Source organism: Herpailurus yagouaroundi, unplaced genomic scaffold (assembly GCF_014898765.1).
Source record: "Herpailurus yagouaroundi ecotype Mexico unplaced genomic scaffold, PumYag 142, whole genome shotgun sequence".
Classification (NCBI taxonomy): Eukaryota; Metazoa; Chordata; class Mammalia; order Carnivora; family Felidae; genus Herpailurus; species Herpailurus yagouaroundi.
Genome location: NW_024412397.1, coordinates 17165114 through 17190112, shown reverse-complemented (window position 1 = coordinate 17190112; position 24999 = coordinate 17165114). Strand labels below are relative to the sequence as shown.

Sequence of the window (24999 nt, the reverse complement as noted above, 5' to 3'; positions counted from 1 at the left end):
AAAATTTTGATTTGGGGGCATCTGGCTGGCCCAGTCAGTGGAGCATGGGGACTCTTGATCTCGGGGTTGTGAGTTTGAGCCCCACGATGGGTATAGAGATTACTTAAACAAATAAAATCTGAAAAAGATTTTTTTAATTTAACATTAACATGATGATACCATAACAAGAAATGGAATTTTAAATTCTTCATCTTAATGGAAAACCCAGTTTGCATTCCTCTGAAGCCTCTTGCCTTTGTTATATAGTTAAAAAGATGTATGTCCGTTCTCTACATGTTTTATGATGATTTGCTACAACCTTCTCGCTTTTAGAAAAATGCCTTGTGTTTTGACTCTTCTGGGTGATCTTAACATTGTCCATCTTCTACGTATAAAACTCAGTAGGAATTGGACATTAGACTTATGTACGTAGGACTTCCGTGACTGTTCTTAAAGCTTTTTATTCTAAAGAAACCTCTTGGGGTACCTGGGTGGCTCAGTCGGTTAAGCGTCCGACTTCGGCTCAGGTCTTGATCTCGTGGTTTGTAAGTTCGAGCCCCAGGCTGGGCTCTGTGCTGACATCTCGGAGCCTGGAGCCTGCTTCAGATTCTGTGTCTCCCTCTCTCTCTGCCCCTCCTCCTATCATGCTCTCTCTCTCTCTCTCTCTCTCTCTCTCTCTCTCTCTCTCAAAAACAAACAAAAAAGAAAGCTCTTATTCTCTGGTTTCATAAATGCTAATCCAAGACTCTAGGGAATTGTCTATGTTATGTGATCAAGATGTTTATGAAGGAATACCTTTGGGAGAAGAGTGTGGCTCAGAGGCATTCGTTGGTTATTTGCTCTGTTCTCTCTCTCTCTCTCTCTCTCCTTCCCTCCCTCCCTCCCTCCCTCCCTCACAGACATTATTTTCATAATATCCCAGATTATATGCTCAGGAAAATGATAAAAGCAATGCTTTGGCACGGAGAAGAAATGTCCTCCTTTGCTTCTGCCTAGGTTTTTAAACACTTAACAGACTGATGTGTTTTATTTAAAAGATAGTATTTTCGGCTCTCTTAAAATGAATTTGGATATTTTATTGTTATTCAGAAAAGAATATTTTTTGAGGATTTCTCTGTGTCCCAAGCACTGTGCTGACTAATTCACCACCGGCCCTTTCTTACCCCAGCACTCTCTGAGGAAGGCACTGTTGTGATCCCCACCCTACAGTTTGGGGACTGGATGTTTATGGAGACACTTTCCCAGGGTCATACGGTTCGATGCATGAGTGGTAGAGACAAGGTGCCAACCCATTTCTGGTTCTCCAGAGCCAAACCCAATCACCTAAATAGATTTGCTTACCAGTTTGAACAAGGGGCATATTTGTCAAGTGATTAATATAAAAACAATTATTTAAAATATTTATTCTTTCCGGGCTCCTGGGTGGCTCAGTTAGTTAAGCGTCCGACTCTTGGTTTCAGCTCAGGTCATGATCTCACGGTTTCGTGGGTTCTCATCCTGCATCGGGCTCTGTGCTGGCAGCACGGAGCCTGCCTGGGATTCTCTCTCTCTGCCCCTCTCCCGCTCAGGATGTCTCTGTCTCTCTCTCAGAAATAAGTAAATAAAACTTCCAAAAAAAAAAAATTGTATCCTTTCTTTAACCACTTAGCCCACAGTTGCTTTGCTTATCTCTTCTTCTTGCCATAAATAGTAATGTTATTTCACATGAGAACTTGTTTTTTACTTCAACCCTATTTTTAATTTTGCCAAATTTTGTTCTATCCATGAGGCTGGCAGTTATTTCTTGATCGGATTTCCTTGTGATACGACACCGTTTCATTCGAGACTTCAGTGCATCTTGTACCCAAAGAACGTGCTTTTAGGTTAAGCCACTAGTCTTACTTCCAAGGGTCCACGTGAGAATGTGTTGAATTCACATAATCATGTCGTAGCCAAGTTAGGAAACTTTTAACTTTGGTTTTCATCTCTTGATAGCTTTCTCCTGCTCTGTCACTGTCCCCCGACCCTCATACACACGGGCCGTGTATTCTAATGGCAGACTACATAAAGTGCTTTCCAACTTGTGCGTTCTTGAAATAACCAAATGGTAGTATTCAAGGGGCCTTTTGGAAAACTCTTCCCTTATGTAAGGAACAGTTACTTAATCATTGGGGGGGGACAGTCAAAATGCTTAAAATTAGCTCGAGATTTCATTTAAAAGGGCATATTGGACAAGTTAACATTCTCTCTGGATGTACCAAAGTAAGTAATGGTTTTATTTGGTGTTCACTGAAGAATTATGTTTTTGTATAGTATCTGCTAGCTGTTTGTTTATTTGTTTATATCACAGCCAGGGGAGGGGCAGAGGGAGAGAGAGTCTCTGGCAGTCTCCATGCCCAGCGCGCGGGGCCCAAGCTCACAACTGACATGATCCGAGCCAGAATTAAGAGTCTGACGCTCAACCAGCTAAGACACCCAGGCGCCCCTTGTATCTGCTATTTAAAAATAACAGCTGTATCTCTTTTGCAAAGAAATTTTATGTTTTCAGATATCTGGGGGTTTGTGTTGAGTCAAAACCATAAGTGTTTTGAGAAAAATATTTAATATTTTACTCTCATCACGTTTCTCCGATTCTCCAGAAATTAGTCCCTTCACGGTTACCCCACCCCTGCCCTTCCTTTTTACTATGTATTAAGAAGAATCTGTTAGTTTTGTCTTTGTATTGCGAAGCAGTGAGGATTATGTAACGCCAACTGTTACGAAAGAGTTCTTAATTTTTAAAGCAGTTCTGTTTTTGTTCTCTTAAGTGACTTTCTATCTCTTTTCTCCTAACAAAGCAAATGAAAAAACACCCTTGCCGCCAGTGTGACAAATCTTTCAGCTCCTCACACAGCCTGTGCCGTCACAATCGGATCAAGCACAAAGGCATCAGGAAAGTTTACACCTGCTCGTAAGTCCTCATTTCTAACGTGCGAAGCACGGTAAAAGGATAATGCTGGAACTTTTCTACGGCTTTTCATATTTTGCCATTAACGCTCCATTTCTGTGCTGCAGGTTATAGATTTCACTTTTTAGTGCTGTTCCATTGTTGCGACATAACAGTTTCTTGACTGGGCCATAACACTTAAAAATAGTAAAATAAACAGGAGTTTCTGGCATACCCTGTGTACGTTCCTGGGTCCTTACCTGTTGTCCAGAGGGATAGATTTTATATACCTGAGCGTTTTGGAGAAGTGGTTGCTTTGCAGGTGCACAGGTGAATGAGATGCTTTTTGGTCTCTATAAGCGCAGGGATTTGCCAGCTTTGATTGGCAGGTTGATTGTCCAGTTGACTGGTTCAGAGCAGACCCTGATGGGGCCCGGTCGGGGACTCTGTCCTAGGCCGGCCTGTTTTCCCTAATGCAGGGGCAGCCTTTTCCCAGCGCACACATTTGGCTCAGAGGTCAAACTCAAGGAATGGAGTAGGCCAACACATCGAGTGGGTGGTGATGCCACTCTGGACAGTCCTGAGCTACCTCTTTGGATATGAAAATCGGAACTTGTTATATCGTTACTGAAAAAGCTTTATCACCCACTCAACCAGAACATGCCTCAAGTGAGCTGGTAACAGGCTTACTTACTTTAAGGCACTTCTCGTAACAGGGAGAGAACTAACAGACACAGAAGCCATGTAGCCAGCACGTAGCGTGTGACATGATCAAAGCAGGGCACAGAGGACCGTGTGTCTCAGGACACGCGTGATGGTTGGCTGTCTGTTCCTCAAGGCTTCACTATTCTTGATTAGTTAGGGAAAGTTGCTCGGGTAGGAAAACCGGGACGTAGACAACTCCTGCAGTGAAATTAAAGCCGGGAGTGATTTTGGTGAGGTGAGAACATTCTGTGAATCAGGCCTGCATGTTTGAGACTGCGCCGGAAGGATGGGAGGACTTAGAAGGAGGCCCTGGTTGAGAAGAAGGTAGGAAGGGAGTCTGGCGTGGCTTAGTCCTTCCTCCTCGGACGGGTTTTGTGTATTTCTCCCTGGAGACACCGTAAGGCAGTAAGATGCTCGGATCGTCTGGCCGATTTCCTTTGTGGTGCGGGGTTGGCACGGGCTCCCAGGGCTGCCCCTGCCGGGGAGGGGGGAGTCTCTAACACGAAATTATCAGGGTGTGGGGCCAATCATTACAACATCTCCAGAAGGCTTTTTGAAGGCAGTAAATTTGATTCTGCGTAAGACCATGAGGTATTTTCACCCTCCTTCACTGCAGTGGATTCTTGATGTCTGCCTTATGGCACCTATAGTCACCACGGTCATTCACTTCTCTTTCTTTTTTTTTCCCTAAACCTGTTTTTGGTCCATTGCATTAAGAAAATGGCGAATTCATATCTTCTAAAGAAAAACTATTCATAATCGACAGGTTTGGGTCCCCCCCCCCCCAGAGATGAAATGAAAACTTAAAAGATTGACCTATAGTGGCTATCTGTTGAGTTTTCTACATTTCAGTCAACTGAATGATCACATGAATTTCAGTGCTGTGATACCGAGTTTGTGCCCTGGTGAGGAATTTAACAGGGCCACACACCCTGTCTTCTCTTTGTTATGGCGGAGTGGACAGGAATAATTAACATCCACATGAAGGAATCCGGGAGGGACTTTTTCCATATTAAAGTATCTCTTATGCCGTAAATTTTGAGGGAACACGGAGTCATTGTAAAGAAAACTTCTGAAATTCGATACCCTCAATTTAAAAATGAAAGTCACCTAGAATTCTAAATGAAGTAATACTTTAACCAGATCTAGAGAATAAGTAAACACCCCAGCCAAACTGAATTAGGCTGATCCTACCGAGACGCCAAAACCGACAGAAAGCTTTCTACAGAAACCGCAAAAATTTTTCTCACACGCTGGAAACTGCAGTTCATGGCAGAACTACTGTTTCATTTTGGGCCACCGGTATTCGCAAAGATCTTTGTTTGTTCGTTTAAGTTCCTTTCTTTCCTTTTGAGAGAAAGAGTGGGGGAGGGGCGGAGGGGGGTGGAGAGAGGGTCCCAAGCAGGCTCTGCGCTGGCCGTCAACACCGAGCCCCACGTGGGGCTCAAACTCACGAGCCGTGAGATCGTGACCTGACCTGAAGTGGGACGCTTAACCTACCGAGGTACCCAGGCGCCCCTCACACAGATCATCTTGACCCTGCTGAGCGTAGTGTTGGCTGGCGAAGGCCCCTTCGGTAGAGAGGGTGTTCTTCAGCGTGGGGTACTTTTCAGCAGGCAGGTTACCTCCTTGTCTTTGCCCCACAGGCACTGCCCAGACTCTAGGCGCACCTTTACGAAACGGTTGATGCTGGAGAAACATATCCAACTCATGCACGGAATCAAGGATCCTGACTTGAAAGAAATGACAGAAGCCACCAACGAGGAGGAAACAGAAATAAAAGAAGATGCCAAGGTCAAACATGGCAAATGTTCTGTTTACAGTGAAATTGTGTTGACTTGCTTTTTCCGTTCACTCTCTTCGTTTAAGTTTCGCCGCAGTTACCCAGGACTGTGCGCAAAGCTTATAAAACAATAGGTCAGCTCCCCGTACACCCATTCTTATCTTTCATCTTGCCCCTAAAAGGTATTAAGTTTCTTCTACATCTTTCCAGAAGCAGCTTGAGGGATCTACTTGTGTACAGAAATGATAAAATTTTCTGTGGACGCTCATCAGTTGGCTCTTAGCCATAATGTAGAAAGCTAGATGCTTTTCTGGTTGGCAGTATGTTGGTTGTGAAAGGTACCAGGTAAAAATGAAGGGGTTCTCCTTGGTTTCGCTTCACGATGGTAAAAGATAAAACCATACATCTCTGCCTTATTTCTTAGGTCAGTGGCTAGCGAACTTGAACCAGCAGTATGACCGTTAACGTGTGTGTTAGGCGTGTGTGTGGCAAGCGCGATCGGAGAGGCAGCAAGCAGTTCGGCAGACACTTAGGAGATCTCTCTGCTGGCTTTGGCACTGGGCTGTGTCTGGAATGTGCCTGGGTTACAGCCCAAGTGTGCGCGATGGGGGAGCTGATCACTGAGTAAAGCCTAATCAGAATACGAGTCAGACTAGTGTCTCGTTAGTTTGTAATCTTTTCCCCTCCAGTGGTGGGGGTGGGGGTGGGGGTGGAATTAAAGGCTGTACGTGCAGGAGGCAGCTCCAGGTCAAGGCCGTGTATGAGTGGTGCCCTGTCAAAAGGACAGAGAAGAGGTGGGCCGCAGAGCGGGCAGGAGGGGGTGTCCCTCTGGCTTGGACTTCTGGCCAGCTGGAAACGAGGGGATTTCATGTGGCTCAGATTTAGGCAGATGGGAGCGGGAGGGGAAGAGCATGGCCTGCGGGTCAGCCGTGTGGCGAAGGTGAGTGTTCGGGAAAGCTCGGCTCCCAGACCAGCTGGGCGTCTAGCAGCTCTCCATCCCAGCCTCAGGAAAGGCAAAGTCCTGACCTTTTCTCTGCCCCGCCCCCTGCCTCCTGTCCACACCACCTGGTCACGGCTGCAGCCCCCTGGCCTCCCTTCTGTCCCCCAGGCTGCCTCCCGCCTCGGCTCCCCCGCCCCCCTGGACGCCCGTCCTCACTGCCAGCGGGCCGCTGTGCAAACGTCACCCACCCCGAGGCCATCTCTGACTGTGCCTTGCAACCTAACAACCCCGCCCCCTCTGCTTCCCACCCCCCATTCCATGCCCCGCGTTGCTTTCCTGGGGCCGCTGTGGGAGCCCCCGAATCCCGAAGCTCACACCACTTGTCCCAGCAGCTCTCGGGGCCTGGGAGAACTGGTGGTTTGTCACCCGCGGGGCAGAGCGATTTTCACGCGTGTCGTCCACGTTGTTCTCTTCCCTCCAAGGTTCCCAGTCCCAAGCGCAAGTTGGAAGAACCCGTGCTGGAGTTCAGACCGCCCAGAGGGGCGATCACCCAGCCGCTGAAGAAGCTGAAGATCAACGTGTTCAAGGTTCACAAGTGTGCCGTGTGCGGCTTCACCACCGAAAACCTGCTGCAGTTCCACGAACACATCCCTCAGCACAAGTCAGACGGCTCCTCCTACCAGTGCCGCGAGTGCGGCCTCTGCTACACGTCGCACGTGTCGCTGTCCAGGCACCTGTTCATCGTGCACAAGCTGAAGGAGCCGCAGCCGGTGTCCAAGCAGAACGGGGCCGGGGAGGAGAACCAGCAGGAGAACAAGCCCAGCCGCGAGGACGAGGCGCCCGACGGCGCGGTGTCAGACCGGAAGTGCAAGGTGTGCGCAAAGACGTTCGAGACTGAAGCTGCCTTAAACGCCCACATGCGGACACACGGCATGGCCTTCATTAAATCCAAAAGAGTGAGTTCGGCCGAGAAATAGCCACAGACCTTCCTGTAAGGAGAATCCCTGTCCACATTGGAATAAAAGAGACATTTTTGTTACAAAAAGTTTGCAGTATAATAGAGTTAACAGTACTGTCTAGGCTGTTGCAATATATTCTCTTCCAGTGTACCTTCTCCACCTGGTCGTGTATATCCTCCTCGATAAGTATGAAAACAGTATTTGAGTTTCAAAGAGTTTGTATATATTTAAATGAATAACTTTTTATACTCTTTGTTACATGTTTGTATCAGTATTTAGTGAAAAAATGTTTTGAGGTTTTCTTTTCTCGGTCTTTGGTTTTTTTGTTTGTTTGTTTGTTTGTTCCTTGGGTTTTGTTTTTTGTTTTTTGGTTTTTTTGGGGGGTTAGACTTTTTCTTTTTGTACTGTTTCTTTAAACACAGAGTTCTTAGCAACAGGGGCAGTTCCTGAATTCAAATAAACCATTTTGTATGTTACAGATTTGAATGGGTTAACTAATTGCAGGCTAAGATAATGCCTTTTTTAGTGTTTTTAATTTTTAGAATTCACTATATAAATTGTAGGTATTGTGGGTCTCAAAAACACTAGGGACTTTTAAGTGTCTTAGCACTACCCTCAACGTGCCTGCTCTAAGCCGGCGAGTGCACCTGTCCCGGGCGACCGCACTCCGGCGTCTGGCATCTTCTTCCAGGCCACGCCCGACCGTGTTTAAAGCAGCCTGCAGGTAGCTTCCTTCCCAGTGATGGATCAAAACGTAGGCCAGGCCTCTACAGTAAAGCGCATGGATTATCCTCCGCTCCATTCCGGAACGGGGAAGAAGGGCGTTGCCAGGGGAAAACCAGGGGCTGGGGTTTTTTCTGGGCCGATCTGCAAGGCTGGCTGAAAGAACACAAGGAGATCAAGTCACCCAAGGGCTGGACTACTGTAACAGTGACACATATGTAGCTAGACCAGTAGATTTAGATAGTCGAGTTTTTGCCATGGAATTTATTAACTCCTACGAAGACACAACTAAAAATATCAAGTATTTCTCTGGCTCTTGACAGGAACAAAGAAAAAAAAAACTCCCAGTTGACTTAACCCTTCTGAACCCTTTGCCGTCGAAAGAGCTGGCGTTTCCTGTTCTGGGGTGCTACTGCCAAACGTTCTGGTACTTGGAGTTGAGATGCACAACTCCACCTCCGACCTATCAATGCAGCAACCCGCGTGTCGCGATCGGCCGCTCGGTCACGCGCTGAGCCGCCCGGCCTCAGTTCGGTCATTTCAATAAGTCTCTTTAATATTAGTAGTTCCGCTTTATCAAAGCACAGCAGGGGTGGGCACTCCTCTGTCCCTTCCGTTTATAGTTCTCTGGGAGCGTTCCTATTTTTCAGTTTTCGTTTCTGTGTTTTCTTTGGCATTTTATACCTTGTATTTATCCCGGAACACGTTTTGTACTTTTTATTTTTACGAAAAAGGAATTCCGTTTTGTGTATATATAGGCACTTGCATGATACGCTGTAGTCAACGTTCGGTTCCTCGGAAGGTCTCGGCGCTGTCCGCTGTTACGCACTACATCCGTCATAACTGTATTAAACACATTTCGTATGTAAATAAACGTGGGACATTGGCCCTTGTGCTTCTGTGAGAGAGTCATTGATGGTGGGTCTCTGACATCTTCGTGAAGTTTAGGAAGCGAGTAGTCGCAGGGACAGGACTACAGGATGTTGCAGAACTCTTTCCCCCTCCGGAGAATGGCACGTGCGTTCTCGTTAGCGCTCAGCTCTTTTGTCGCTTTCTCGTTGACTGCCATCGATTTCGTGGGTGTAACGCAAGGGCGTGATTAAGTATTCCCACGCTTGAAATTCAATTGCTGTTACTTGTTCTATTTATACTTGTATTGCTCTAAGGTGTATTCATAGCACTTTCATGTGTTTCTGCATTTGAACCTTGCAATAAACCTGTGCGGTGGGCCGCACGGGTCTTAATGGTCTAGTTTTACAGTTGAGGAAGCTGAGCTCCGATTCCGTTCTTTGCCTGAGCCCTCACAGCTGGTAAGTGGCTTTGCGTATTAGAACCCAGACGCTCTTGCTCGAAATCTTAGCGCTCGCTCTCTGTGTTTATGTACATATTGACAAATATTCATTTACTGAACAATAAAAAGTATGTGCGAAACACGACACTAGAATTTTTGTTTGTGGCGCTATCTGGCTTTTATAAGAGAAACCGGAAGTCTCTCTACTCTTAAATCCCCCAGAAATGCTTGCTAATGTAAAGTTAGCATCTCTAAATGCCTAGCTGAGCATCCAAGAAAGTTTCGAAAAATGCCCTGAGATCCAAAAGGAAAAAGCAGTAGAGATCCAGAGTAACCCAGCACACAGGGCTGTAGCCACGGGAGGGAGCCTGGTTGATGCACCTGGAGAGCGGCCTGGTGAGCTGGAAGACCGGTCGTGAAGAAATGACCTGGAATACAGCACACAGGTAAGGAGGTGGAACGTACGGACGAGCTTCGAAGTCCAGAAGGACAAAATAACAAGACTCCTAGGAGTTCCAGGAAGAGGGAGCGGAATTGGGAAGGGCCTCTGTGGACAATTCTTAGCCATTAACAGAAGACGTGAGTACTTGGGGGTAACATGGTGTATGTGCTGAACAGAAGCCCACGGTGGGACTCGTGAGTTGCACCCATTCTTCCTTGGCGGTAGACCTGGATAGGGCGGTGGATGCGAGCATCTGGGAAACGGGGCATATTCAGACCAAAGGCAGAAACTGGGGCGTGCTCCGTGAATTCTTAGGAAGCCCGTCTCCTCTCTTGGGTGGGGAGGTGGAGCTGAGGCTTACAGGATAGGCTCAGGCCAACTTGTAAAGAGCCTTGAATGATAGATTGAGGGGTTTGTACTCAGATAACGGATATTTGGACAGGGGAGTGGTATACCCAGACTGGTCGGTGGCCGTGTTTAGGATGGATGGTGGAGGGGTGTTTCAACCACGATAGGTTAGATTATGCTGTGGTTACAACCCTAACTCTCAATGTCTTAAAACAGCAAGGCTTGGGGCGCCTGGGTGGCTCAGTCGGTTAAGCGTCCGACTTCGGCTCAGGCCACAATCTCACAGTTTCTGAGTTCGAGCCCCGTATCGGGCTCTGTGCTGACAGCTCGGAGCCTGGAGGCTGCTTCGAACTCTCTGTCTCCCTCTCTGTCTGCTGCTCCCCCGCTCACGCTCTCGAACTCTCTGTCTCCCTCTCTGTCTGCTGCTCCCCCGCTCATGCTCTGGCTCTCTCCTTCAAAAATAAAAACATTAAAGAAAATTTAAAACAGCAAGGCTGGTTTCTTGGTCACCTTGGATGTTTGTTGTGGGTTGACTGGAGACATTGCTCCAAATCTTGTCCCCTTATCCCTCTGTCACAAAAGTTGCTGGTTCCCGTGGCAAAGGAAACGTGCGATGAAATGCTGTGGCCCAGAAGTGATAGATGTTATTCTTCACAGCTCATTGGCCAAAACCAGTCACGTGTTCCCACCTCCTCACAAGGAGGCTGGGAGTACCCTCCTACCAAGCGCCCAGAAGAGGAGGCTGCACATATTTGGGCAGCATAAATGGCCATCAAGGACCAACGTTTAAATCGGTATAGGCATGGTGTCGACCCAGCCATCGTCATGAGGACTCAGCCCAGGGTGGGAAGGTCGGCCTGGAAAGGAGCTGTGCTTATAGGTGGCGTTTTGGAAGTGGTACCAAGAGAGGATTCCGTGCCGTGGAACACAAAAGAGGGAACCAGACTTCTTTCTTTTGAGGTTTAGATTACTTAAAAAGAAATACGGAAGTCAAAATGACAGCTGGTTATGGGAAAGTTTGCACTCTAGATATACACACAAGGTATGTTTTTGTTGGACGATTTTATTTTATCAGTAATTGAGTAACAGTAATGCATAAAGAAGAATGCCAACAAGGTGATGAAGACTAATAAAATGAAAGGAAGACATCTGCTCAGACTTCCTGGCGTAGACCACTTCTTCCTCCCAAACACATTCTCTGCCAATTCTTGGCTCCTGCTCCAGGAAGTATTCCAAAGAACAACTGTTCCGCCCCGAAGCTCCGGTGGGCGCTTCTCCAGGTCAGAGGGCTAGTGAGTGCTGTCCCAGGGTCTTTGACCAACAGGGAAATTTACTGTTGGAAACTTTGGCCAAGGTAAATATATTATTTCATGGTACTATATTCATCATGCTGTGAGCACTGGTCTTTTGTTTTAGAGAGAGAGAGAGAGCGGGGATCTAGAGGGGCAGAGGGAGAGAGAGAATCCCAAGCAGGCTCCACATGCTGCGAGGAGCACGAGGTGGAGGTCCATCCCACGACATTGGGATCATGACCTGAACCCAAACCAAGAGTTGAATACTCAACCGACTGAGCCACCCAGGCACCTTCTTTTTTTTTTAAGAAGCCCAAGCAGAAGGGGTGGGGGTGGGGGGGGAGCGTGTGTGGAAGAAAATACAGTTGGAGAACTTCGTAAAATAAAATATGACGTACTGGAACCATTGAACTATCCAAAGAATGGTCTGAAAATAAAGAGGGATGTGCTAACTGTGGAATGCTGCTTGTACCATTTATAAATGTTACACCAAAACACGCTCCCCTTGGTGATCAGAAGCCATCAGGGTCCCATATTGGAGCTCTTCATTCTAAGTGTACGTTTTCTAAATAAGGAACCTAGAGTTTGTTACCTTAAAAACTTGGCTCCTATCTGCCCGATTTCATTCTTTGCTTAAATGGACCCTTGAATCTCCTTGTGTACTTCGAGTTTCTGAACCTCCTATCCCTACAGAGTTCATTGTCAACTTTTGGGATAGGACAGTGTGCACTTAGATCTTTGCAAAGAGCCTCTCTTTCTTCGCCAGAAGCTTCTGGACTAGCCAGTTGTATTTCCATTGTCACCGTCGCCCCCAAACCTCCTATTTTGAATAGTCCAGCCTTGGTCCACACGATTTGGCTAAGAGGCTGAATCTGAAACTTGACTACTGCTAGTTTTCCCTATAAAACAGAACATTCTCTTTTCACATCTGTTTCTCCCTCCTACTGTCCTGGCAGATTTTGATGAACATTTTAGTAGACTCAATACAGTGGATGATAAAGCTGTCCTCAGCCTATGTTTTTCTGGGGGTTTGCTCATTTCTGTTCACTATCTTTATTGGAAAGGTAGATCTGGGAGTGCCTAGCATTAGATCCTTTATGAATTAGGCTCTTAGCAGGACACAAATAGCACACTAAGAAAGGTTTAACTTCAAAGAAATTAAGGAAGGGATTATCGCAGAAGGTGGGGCCTGGAGGCACCCCGGGACTTAGCAATGGTGGGGAGCCCTTATCAGCCCCAGGCCTGCCGAGCAGGGCCGGGCCTAGAGCCACGGTGAAGCGAGGAGGGTGTGGGATGGAAATTAGAGGGAAGCTCGTTGCCACCCACTCAGAGATTTCCTGCCATCACCTCCCACTGGCCAAAGCCAGTCTAGAAGACAAGCCCCAGTAACCCGGAATATCAGTGTGCTGGGCACAGAGCAGGACAGAGAAGTATGCACGATGGATCTGGGGTACGGGAACATTATAACGATCAGACGCCTCGCACAAGCTTTCAGAAATGCGCGCTTTGTACTTGTTCCATTGCCTACACGCATTTTGTCCCCTTATAGGCTGGCTGTTCGCTGCAGCAGGGCACTTTGGATTCCACATTTACTTTTTCTTTCTAATTACTTCTCCAGGTTTATCCTGGAATTATACCCTTTCCTTAGTGGTTATTTTTACCTAAGGAAACAGAACAGCGTTTCCCAGAAAATACTCTTTGCTACTTTCCAAGTTCAATTTACGAGGTTAGTTGTGACTCCTAAAACAGCACCGTTTATAATGTGTCACGGTATTTAAAGCAACTGATTATTCAATTTGCTTTGCTATTTTATCACAAGCTGCTTATTCTGGGGCTCTTCTTATAGTTATGATCGTAAATTATACTCCCATAGCAGTTCTGTTTCCAAACACAGTCCGTCGCAAGATGACGCACTCATCTAGGGGAACGCTATAATTCCAGTCCACTGTATCACACCTCCAACTCGGTTCCACAAAGTGTGGGGTTAGTCCAAGAGTAACTTTCTGACCTTCAGGTCAGGTTAAGCCAAGTTTAACTCGATTGGGTGTTTCTGGATAATAAACATCATTTTTTTTCTCTCTTTTTTTTTTTTTTTTCCTTAAGAACAGGGCAAACACAGATCTGCTGACTGGAGAGGGTGGCCTGATACTGACAAGTCAGGAGGAAGCGGAACCACATATGACAAAGGGAATGACCCTACCTTGGAAAGGGTAGAAGATGTGTCTCTAAGTCGGGATAATGGGCATTTATCTTGGCTTTGTCGGTTCGCCATCTGACCTCTTTCCAGGGTGGGGGAGGCTACCGTGGCTCGAGTCTTTGCCAGAGATGGGTCTTCGCTCCTTACTCTGGAAGCCTGAAGGTCCCCCTCCCTGACCCCCAGCAGCCGAACGGCAGGCACAGAATGGCCGCTACTTGGCCAAAACGATGCTTCTGCTTTGACTATTGGGTTAAAGTCGCCAAGAAGCAGGGACACGTGCCACGTAGTCATTCTGGTGGCATGGTGACAGTGACATTCCTCGGCATCTCTTCTTAGCGGGGAGCTGGTCTGCCTTCAAGGAGCCGCGGACTTGTTTGGGATCCGGGCAGTGCTGTCATCACGGTGGGACATTTTCAAAGCCCAGACTCTCGCTTCCCTCTGAATAAGACACCGTCGAAGCAACATGACAATATCAGTTGTATTAGAAGAGACTTGGCCAAGGCGAACAGAAGGGTGTGTGTTTCGATAGCCGTGAGACCCCAGCAGACCTTCCCTCCCCACATTCCTGTCACCTCACCAGCCTCGTGTCCTGCCTCATTTCCCTTGCCCCCCAGTTCCTGTGGCGCCCTGTTCGCATGCCTTTCTCAGGGCCTGCCACTGGCTGTTCCCTCTACTTGGCATGCCCTTCCCTCGGTTATTATTTCCACGAGGGCCTTTTCCTTTCTCTCTGGTTTGTTCAAAAGTCACTTCCTCAGAGAGCCTTTCCAGGTCACCTTGCTCTGACCCAACAGTGCACACCCACTGGCCTCTCTCCGCTCCTTTTTCTTTTTTATTTATTTACTTTTTAATTTTTTAACGTTTATTTTTTAAGGAGGGAGAGACAGCACAAGCAGGGGAGGGCAGAGAGAGAGAGGGAGACACAGAATCCAAAAGGGGCTCCAGGCTCCGAGCTGTCAGCCCAGAGCCCGACGTGGGGCTCGAACCCACAGACCACGAGATCATGACCTGAGCCAACATCGGATACTTAACTGACTGAGCCACCCCGGGGCCCCTCTCTCTGCTTCTTTACCCAGCGGTATCTCTCCTCCCGGCACTTAGCACCCCTGACGTCACATCTTAACTTGTCAACTGTCCGTCGTCCTCTGGTGCTTTTGTGCGAACCCTGCCTGCTTTGTAATCTGTGGCTACGTGTCCTTTCCTCAGAAGAGGCGTTTTCCATTTTGCAGCCTAAGAGCAGCAGGTGCCGGTTCTGTTTTCTCCATCAGGTTGATCCTTATTCTTGTTGGCAAAGACAAATCCTCGTTTTCTCAAAGCCAGTGCCAGATGAAGGCGGCCGAATGCCCTTTCCCGGAGAGCTAGTTACTTGAACGAGATGACGGTGGCGTTAATGGTGGCATCAGCTGATTGCCACGGCCGCAGGAAAGGATAGAGACCTGCTTTCAGGAAGGGAAGGCGTTCTTTCTCTTCAGGTTCCACGTTTACGCCCAATACATCGCCTTGCGTGAAACAGGTGCCTACAGGGTCATCCTAAAACAACCACATTCCCTTGAGCCTCCATCAGTCATAATTTTATTTCTCAGAGATTGGGACAGACATTAGAAGAGTCCTGAGCTATTACCCACAAGAGCCTCTTTTTCCTTTTTACATACGTGGGATTTTAAGATCTTTTTTTTTTTTTTTTAATGTTTATATTTTGAGAGAGAGAGTGTGCAAGCGGGGCAGGAGGGAGGCCGAGACAGAGGGGGACAGAGGATCTGAAGCAGGTTTTGCACCAACAGCAGACAATCTGATGTGGGACTCGAACTCATGAACCGCGAGATCGTGACCTGAGCTGAAGTCAGAGGCTCAAATGACTGAGCCATCCAGGTGCCCCTTAAAGTCATTTCAGATGGTTTTTATTGTTAATGATTAAAATGTGGATGTGTGGGGGTGTCTAGGTGGCTTAATCGGTTAAGCTTCTGGCTTCGACTCAGGTCATGATCTCACAGTTTGTGGATTCAAGCCCTGCATTGGGCTCTCTGCTGTCAGCGCAGAACCCGCTTCAGATCCTCTGTCTCCCTCTCTCTCTGCCCCTCCTCTGCTTTCTCACTCTCTCTTCCAAAAATAAACATTTAAAAAAATGTGGACGTGGGTTCTGCTCATTATATTTCCCCCGGTTGATGAAAGCTGGAGTATTTAACACAATAACAAGAGCAGAACCGCTCCTAGTTTGAGTGACTAGACCATGGACAACAAGGTGGAAACCAATTCTGGTGTCAGAGATTTTTCTGTTTAGTCATTCTTTTTATTATTATCATTATTATTACATTTATTTATTTTTGAGAGACAGAGTGAGACAGAGCGTGAGCAGGGGGAGGGGCAGAGAGAGAGGGAGACACAGACTCCGAAGCGGGCTCCAGGCTCCGAGCTGTCCGCACAGAGCCCGATGCGGGGCTCGAACCCACGAACCATAAGATCATGACCCCAGCCGAAGTCGGTCGCTTAACCGACTGAGCCACCCAGGCGCCCCTCTGTTTATTCATTCTTAAATTTACAAATGACCTAAACCTCTAGTGTCATCCAGCCTCCTCCACCACCCTTATTTTGAAATGTAGGAAGATAGTTAAGTGCGGGAGATACGTTTGGAACGGAGAACTCTAATAACTACTAACTCACATTGTTCGTGACTCAGGACCTCCCATTTAATCCTAGAAAACAACTGCTTGAGCCATGATTTTGCAACTTCACAGATGGGGAAACTGAAGCAGTTAATCCCTGACCCCTTGTTTCTGGTGCCAGATTAGGTCCCCTTTTTAAGTAGAAGTTGCTGTTCTCTCTGTGTCACTCCGGGTTGGCTGTTATCTGTCATTTATTTTGCAGTGAACTTTCTACTTCAATTTAAGAACAACTTCAGACGTGCATAGTAACAAACCAACGCCTTGATGGCAGACAATAATTTTGAAGGAAGATTCAGAAGGTTTCAAGGTCAGAGAAGACCTTCAAGGTCAGAGATGACCTTCAAGGTCATTGGTATAAGCCCCATGGGATGCTGGACCTCTTCTCTAACACCCTCATCCGGGGTTCATCCAGTACTTGACCGTTTCCCAGGTTGGAGATATCTATACTGTATAAAAGAGCCCCGTTCATCTTTGGAGAGGTTGGGCTACTAGAAAGTTCTTTTTTATTGTGTTAAGACTGTCCCTTGGTAATGTGATCTAATCTATTTTTTCAAGAAATGAATTTTTAAAAAGATTTTATTTTAAAGTGTATTTATTTTTAAGAGAGAAAAAGCACGCTCATGAGTCAGGGAGGGGCAGAGATAGAGAGAGAGAGGGAGAGAGAGAATCCCAAACAGGCTTCTCGGTATCAGCACAGAGCCTGACACAGGTTCACGGGGCTTGAACCCACAAACCGTGAGATTGTGACCTGGACTGAAATCAAGAGCCAGCCGCTTAACCGACTGAGCCACCCAGGAGCCCCTCTCCTAGTACTTTAAATGTATTATTTAAATCTCAAAATACCTCCAAGAGGTCAGGACCATTATCCCAAGTTTCCAGATGAGGTAACTGGACAGAGAGACTGCTGGGGTCACCCAGTAGGTAAGGGTCAACTTTGCTCTCGGCTAGCGTGTAAATTGCCTCTCGGAAAGGCATGAAAAGGGCAGAGTGGCTGCCCTCATGGAGCTTCCAGGCTGGAGGAGAGAGAGACACAGAGGTCAGCAGTCCTCAGCGTGGGGAGGTGAGGAGAGTCTGGAGAGACCATGATGGAGCACAGAGAACAGGCACCTCGCCTCACCTGAGGGAAAGCCCAGGAGGATGGACTAGAAGAACCTACTCGGTAGGAAGGTAATGCCTAAGAGGAGCTGGGCTTGGAGTCGGGCACCGGGGACAGGGCACAGCATTGAGCGCAGGAACGTACGTAAGGACGGGCGCTCCGGTCCGAATGTTTGCGTCCACCCCCAAATCCGTATGTTGAAATCCTAAGCCCCAGAGATGATGGTGCTTGGGAGCTGGGCTTTCTGGAGGTGATTGAGGATGGCGCCTTCATGAATGGAATTTGCATCTTTATAGAAGAGATGCGAGGGCGCAGGGAGAAGGCTCTGGGGGCGACCGCCCCGGAAGGGGCCTTCGCTGGAATGCGACCACGTTGGGGTCTCGATCTTGGACTTCCCAGCCTGCGGAAGTGTGAGAAGTGGATTTCTGTTGTTCCCCCAGTCCGTGGTGTTTTGTGACAGCAGCTGCAGTGGACTCAGACGAAGGGTAGAGCTCTGAGATGCTAGAGGCTTCCGTGGGGCCACTGAGCAGGAAGTACAAGCAAGTCACAGCCACCCACAGGTGTGAAACGAGGTTTGCTTCACGTTTGAAATGCAGTTCGGGAGATTACTATCTAAAGAAAGGCTCTCTGGAAAGAGGATATTTACACCACGAGAAATCCAGGGCCACGCATTTGACGCGTTCTTCAAGTAGGTGAGTAGCCCTACCGTGGTCTCCTGTCGGCATAATGTCCTTCCCAGGATGTGTGCTCTAAGCCCCCACATGAGGGTGCAGGAACTTACTCGTCCCCCAGTAACGCCGTCTCCTTCCGCGGGGGAGTTCATCACTCCCCCTCCCACATCGCTTTCAAGTCCGGCAGACCCATCCCCGGACATATAGGGTGTCCAGACCATCACGAGGAAGCCCTTGCTGGCTTCTGATTTATCCGAGTGTTTTATAGGTTGGGTTCACAATCGTTCTTGGAAAAAAACCACATACTGCCACTTAACATCCTCGGTAAATTTTTTAAACCCAGAGAAACACACAAGACCATCTAGCCAGGGAAAATCTAGCATATCCGTGTTAGCTGGCAATGTTAATCTGCGTAGCTAAAGGAAGCCAGGTGCTCAGCGGCCCCCATATCCACAGTGCGAGTTTAGTGAACAGTAACAAGTTGTGTATAAATCGGTTTCCATGGTTTGCTCATCTCCGCTGCTTTGCAGGTGGCTGAGGACACACAACTTGTCTGTGCGTGTTAAGGACGGAGCAATGTCACATTTCCCCCCCAACATATTATAGACGAGTGTTTTATAAATACAAGCTTCCTTGTCTAGGAGGGGAGTGTTATCCTGACAGGTTAAGGGACAATGATGGTCCTGACTTTGTTCTTTTGTTTTCTGTCTTTTCAATTGCAGTTACCTTTTGCGCTCCCCACAGGAAACGTTTCTCTCAAATGCATGCAGGACACTGACGAATTCCTTTCCGACTTGAATTCAGTGGAGCCCAAAGAATACGCTCTGAGAAGTAAGTAGGTTTTTCTGTCCTGTTGGGTAGGTGAACACACAGGGCAATCTGAGGTTTGTGCGGGGAGGAATCTAGAAAACCTCTTGATAATTAAAAACAGAACCAAATAGGGAAGACAGGACGAGCCTCAATTTACAGATCGCTCCAGGAATCAAGGAGGGAGGAGGAATTTTTATTGCACAAGGCCATAGAGGAAGTGGTATTTAATTCTAGCCAGAAGGGATCTCATGAGGACCAGCTTCTTAGTAAGATGAGACTTGTTTAGAAGTTGTAAGATGATGCTGTGCCGTCACCATTACTGAAGTTGGTAGCGTTTTACTGTCACAGGAGATAACTTTACTTCTTTTTCTAGATGTTGAGTCTGGTTTTGATAATGAATTACTTCATTCCAGTATTTAGGGAACAAGTTGGACCCATTATGTACTTGACAATAAATTTTGCGGAGTGTGTTGGTGAAGGCACTGGCCCAAGCTGGAAAAAGCTTGACTATAGCCAAGCTTCTTTGCCTGTGATAGGGGACAGACTTCAGGCCGCCATGATTCATGGTCTGTTAGTTTCCCAAAATTACTCTCACAGTTAAGGGACCCATTACCCTCCCGCCAGAAAGGGGCAGGAAATCAGATTCTTTCTCAATGGGGTAACCTCTCCTGGAGAATGATTCATTTGTGATGCTGATGGAAACCACTAACAAGAAGAAAAGTCAAAACTCACTCTTTCCAAAGTCAGAAAAACTGCCGTGGCAATTTCCATTTCCATTTGAACACCTGACTAATTTATTTTGTATTGGAAAATAGTAGCAAATACACATCATAAAGATAAACACATGTTTTGATCTAATATTGGGCAATCCAAAATAGCACCCGATTGGAAGCGATTGGCATTTTACACTGGATTGTGTGTCCCGATATCTAAGGAGGCATTGGAAAAAATATCAATCGAGCTAATTCAATGGCCATCTTCAAATCCCCTTTTGGAATTGATTATGTTTTACTCCCACACTTGCTGAAGTCGACAGGGAACATTCTGACCAACCCGGGCCAAGTCTGCCGGCCAAGAAAATCCAGAAGGCACAGGGACTGGCTGAGATTACTGGTGATGAGGTGATGGCATATGGCGTCATCATTAATCACAGCCTCGTTAACACTTTATTTGCCTTGGAAGTCACTCTGGTCATGTACCAACAATGTTCTGTCCGTAGGGGCCTGCAAATTGAAAATCTTTTTTTTTTTTTAGGTAAAATAAGTTTCCCTGAGGGATGCCCGATGGTTCAGTTAAAAGAGCATGAGACTCTTGATCTCAGGGTCGTGAGTTTGAACCCCAAGTTGTGTGTAGAGATTACTAATAAATAGATAAATAAATAAATAAACTTAAAAAAAAAAAAGTCTCCCAAAGGTGAATGGCCCAAGAAAGAATCAAATGATTTATATAAATGGGATAGATAATAGATAACCACGCCTTAATTTAATAGACGGATGCTACCTATGGTTGTTTTAATTGATTTTCGTTGTAACGCACACAGAAAACACGGGATGTCGTGGCTTTGACCTTTTGCCCAACAGTTCTGGGCACCGGTTGTGGTTCGGACCTTCCTTCTCAGCATGGTTTTCCTGACCGTCATGTGGATGGAAAAATGATGAGTCAATAATTAGAGAGCACTTTTCCATGGAGGACGGCTCCCAGCCTGGGCGAGGGATGTCTTACTGAGTCCGGGCGGCCCCGGCCGTGAGCAGGGCGTTGCCTCTGTCTCATAAATGAGAAAACTGAGCCACAGAGACGTAACGTATCTTGCCCAAAGTAAGTGGTAGAGATAGAATTTGAGCCCACGTTATCCGACGCCCAAGCCTGCGCTTTCAATCACTGCCTAAGATAAGCCATGAGAGAGACAAGAAAAAAAAATAGTGAAAAAGGATGAAAGTTGTAGAATGTATGCGGTATGAAAAGGTGTCGAACGTGCCGGTTAAGGTGCTGTGTTGCTCGGGGAGACAGGTGTATGTAGGGCGGTGGAAAGGGATAAGGAAGAGCGATAATCTCCAAATTGAGTTGGACGTTGCCTCCGAGTGGGAGCCGGTCAGGCCGGGGATGCGACTGGGGTCCCGTCAGATTTCAAATGGGTTGGACCCATTTGACGGTTCACTCTGCAAGCTGGGCAGTGGGAACACTGGTGTTTTTGATTTTCTTTATGCCTTTGAACGTATTAAATGTCACATAGTAATGTTTTAAGTCCCCCTCCCCAACCCAAAGCATGGAGATGACAGTGGCAGGATCTCGGAAAATGGGCGGGGGTCTGAGGAGTCAAGTGGGGGAGAGAGGGTTCACGAAACTCTCGGGCAGGGATGTTGATCTTGCAGAGGGGAGCCGGAGTCGTTCCTGGTCCGAGCAGGGGAGAGGCTGACATTAGAGCCGGATGCATTGAAGGGTGTGGATGAACCGTCACGTCATGACCTGAGCCGAAATCAAGAGTTGGATGCTTCACAGACCCTTGGTTTCGGCTCAGGTCACGATCTCGTGGTTCGTGGGGTCGAGCTTCGCATCGGGCTTGCACTGACAGCACGGAGCCTGCTTGGGATTCTCTCTCACCTCTCTCTCTGTCCCGCCCCCGCGCGCGCTCTCTCCGTGTCTCTCAAAATAAATAAATCAACTTAAAAAAGAAAAAAGAGTTGCGTGCTTAACCGCCGGAGCACCCAGGCCCCGCTCTCGTCCTGTTTTTAAACTCCGTAACCCACTGCCTGCGTTCACTCCCATACAGACATCGCACCCGAAGAGATCGCTGGCCTCCTCCTCCGGGTTAATCGGTTTTTTCCTCTCAGTTGTCTTTCTCCTCGAGCACTAGGGCATTATCTGCCTTCCTCCTTAAATGCATCTGTTTCTAATTCCGAGACGGTCCCCTGTCTGGGATGCCCTACCTCCACGGTGATCACTCCCCTCTCTCTTCCCCTTTCTCTCTCTACCTGACCACGTGCATCTTTCCATTTGTGCCTTCCCTCATCGTACTTTGGGGGTACACGAGGCACATTTTAGAGACAGGCCGTTGGCCCGCAGACATTGTGCTAAGCTGGCGGTCCTGACATCCGAGCTCTCATCCGTGGAGGCCAGTAACCAGCCGTGTGCTTAGTCTCGCCCAAGCGACGTTACTTTGCTATTTTTTTTTTCACGGTTTATTTATTTTTGAGAGAGAGGAGGGGAAGGGGGAGAGGGAGAGGGGCAGAGAGAGAGGGGGACAGAGGATCTAAAGCGGGCTCTGCGCTGACAGCAGAGAGCCTGATGCGGACTGGGACCCATGAACCAAGCGCTCATGACCTGAGTCGAAGTCGGACGCTCAACCCACCGAACCACCCAGGCGCCCCCCACTGTGCCAGACTAGACTCTCCTCACCTGTGACATGGAGAGGCTGGGTGTCCCAAACTCTGGCAATCGGCAGCAGCTTTAAAAATGTTTTGATTCCCGCCCTGAGTCTGCACTGGCTTCCAAGAGCCATTTGTGAAATTTTCGAGCCGGTTGTCAGACACGGTTACTGTTAAGGGTTGAATCACTTCAGGCGCCAAGTAAATGAATTACGTTAAGAGCAAAAGTAACGCGTACTCAAAGTTCACCACTTCCTGATTGCCTTACTACACTTCACAATTACCCGAACTCTTGAAGATGCTTGCACCTGCTGTGCTCATATGGCGGGAACGTGCTGCTACGCCAAGGCCCATCGTCTGCCAAGCTCACGTTCAGGGGCTTCAGGCCGGGGGCTAGTCAACTGTGGCTGAAGTATATTCACTCCAGAAGTTGGTAGTTACTACAGGTCAGGGCTTGCTCTGGCATTTTTGTTGACTGTCTGGGCTTAAGAAATTGGTGGAGATAATGTCACAAGTGCACGTTCAACTTAAAAACGTGTCATGTCTGTGCCGTTACGTTGTAAATAGCACTTGAAAACTGTCACCTGATGCAGCAAAAACGTTGCTCACGTCATTGACAATGGAGTGAAGTTCTGACATGCATCGTTCTGGTTTCACATCCTTATTACTCATTCGTGTGGACAAAAATATCACCCAATATTCATGTCCGGACTACACTCATTGGTCAACGGAAACCACAGGTTGGCTACAGGTACTAGAGTTTGGCAAACATCAGTGAGAGTCAATGGGCTGTATGTGGAATTAATAATAAGGCGTAATGTTGATTTCATTGTTATTTGGACTTTGTTTGGAATTATTGGAATTCCAATAATTTGGAATTATTTGGTGTGTTATGGGCTGAACCCCCCAAATTCATGTGGTGAAGTCCTAACCCCAGTACTTTGTTTTTAAATGTGACTCTAGGGGAACCTGGGTGGCTCAGTCGGTTAAGCATCCCCCTCTCGATTTCAGCTCAGGTCATGATCTCACGGTCGGGAGATCAAGCCCTGCGTGCGGCTCTGTGCTGATAGCGTGGAGCCTGCTTGGGATTCTCTCTCTCCCTCTCTGTCTGCCCCTCTCCGCCCACCTCTCAATAAGTAACTAAACTTTAGAATGTGACTCTATTTGGAGGTAGGTCTTTAAGGAGGCCATAGATGAGGTGAAATGAGGTGATGAGAGTGGGCTCTAATCCCATCTGACTGTTTCCCTTCTGTAAAGAGGAGCTGAAAACACAGACACCCCCCCAGAAGGACCGAGTGAAGGTTTTAGGGAGAAGACAGCCATCTACAAGTCAAGGTGAGAGACCTTAGAAGAAACCAACCCTGTGGAAACCTTGATCTTGAACTTCTGACTCCAGGACTGTGAGGAAATCCATGTCCATTGTTTAAGCCACCTCATCTGTCGTACTTTGTCATGGCAGCCGGAGCAAATTAACACAGCGCGCCACACATCTTTTGTATCGGCATAACTTACAATAATCTCTCTATATGATATACAGACACGTTCTCATTTGGGGTAGACGGCCCTTTATGAGACATCTACCACCGCTGCTGGAGCCCCTACCCAACTGCTAGCTGAGCCTCCAGGAGCTGGACCTAAGAATCTAAATTTCAAAGAAGCTTCTTGTGTGATTCTGATCATTGTGATGACTGGCTGAAAATCGGGATGTCAATTTTACCGGTAATTACTGGTAAAAACTTAAGTCAGACAAGTTCCCAAAAGTAGACACAAAAACCAACCCCCCACCCCACCCCCAGATTAGTTGGTGAGGGCTGCTGTACCACAAACTGGGGGGCCTAAGCAAGAGAAATTAATTTTCTCACAGTTCTGGAGGCTGAAGTTCAGGATCAAGGTACCGGTAGGGTTGGTTTCCTCGGAGACTTCTGTTCTTGCCTTGCAGATGGCTGATGACACCTTCTCTCTGGTGTCACTCCGTGGGTCCAAATATCCTTTTATATGGACACCGACCGTGCAGAGCCTGACGTGGGGGCTTGAACTCACGAACCTTGAGTTTGTGACTTGAGCTGGGACCAAGAGTCAGATGCTTAACCAGCTGAGCCACCCAGGCAGCCCTTAATCACCTTTTTAAAAGGCCCTATCTCCAAGGATAGTCACAGGCTGAGATACTGAGGCTTAGGGCAGTAACAAATGAATACTGGGGGAAACACAGTTCAACCCATAAAGCTCCGTAAAGCCCATATTGGACTTCCAAACTCCAGAACTGTCGGATAATACACTTATGTTGCTTGAAGCCACAAAGTTCTGGTAACGTGTTACAGCGGCTGTAGGAAACTCATACAAATGTGCAGGAAGCTCACTATCACTGGTTTGGCCACACAGCTCGGTCACCACTTTCTGTTCTATGCCCCCCATACCTCCTTGTTTTTCTTGCTGTGTTTTAAATATTGGACCATAGTATGGAATGGTGAATTTATAGAATTTAGTGAGTATGTGATCCCTACTAATTTAGCATTCACTTATTTAGAGCTGTATCTACATATCCATATATCCCTTTGGGTTGTTCTACTCGGGGACTTCTTTTGGCTTTATATATGTTCTAGAATAGTGATTTCATGTCTCTTGTCTGAATATCTTGTCCTGTCCTGTCTTTTCTCTGGAGGAAGGGCGCCTGGAAGCGAAGGCCTGTGGTTTACGCCCTTTTATATAGGCGTTTGTTATATACGTGTATAATTTAATGAAAAGATGACCAGAATACATAATGGAAGCTCTATTAAAAGGAGATTTTGAAGTCATATTCTGGTTCTTTGGTCCTAGTAGACACCTGGTTGGCTATTTCCAC

At 47.3% G+C, this 24999-nt stretch overlaps 2 protein-coding genes across 7 annotated transcripts in view; both read left to right on the top strand.

The window, feature by feature from the left end:
• Positions 1-9430, top strand: part of ZNF532 (zinc finger protein 532) — a 110509-nt gene extending 101079 nt beyond the window's left edge. For all 6 annotated transcript variants that reach the window (XM_040478678.1, XM_040478679.1, XM_040478677.1 and 3 more), the window contains 3 exons: positions 2796-2908; positions 5236-5383; positions 6795-9430. In XM_040478678.1, coding sequence (XP_040334612.1) covers positions 2796-2908; positions 5236-5383; positions 6795-7289 — 756 coding nt within the window. In that variant the 3' untranslated portion in view covers positions 7290-9430. The remainder of the gene's footprint in view (positions 1-2795; positions 2909-5235; positions 5384-6794) is intronic.
• Positions 9431-18662: 9232 nt separating this feature from the next.
• Positions 18663-24999, top strand: part of LOC121032694 (O-acyltransferase like protein) — a 70055-nt gene continuing 63718 nt past the window's right edge. The window contains exon 1 of the mRNA XM_040478485.1: positions 18663-18819. Coding sequence (XP_040334419.1) covers positions 18663-18819 — 157 coding nt within the window. The remainder of the gene's footprint in view (positions 18820-24999) is intronic.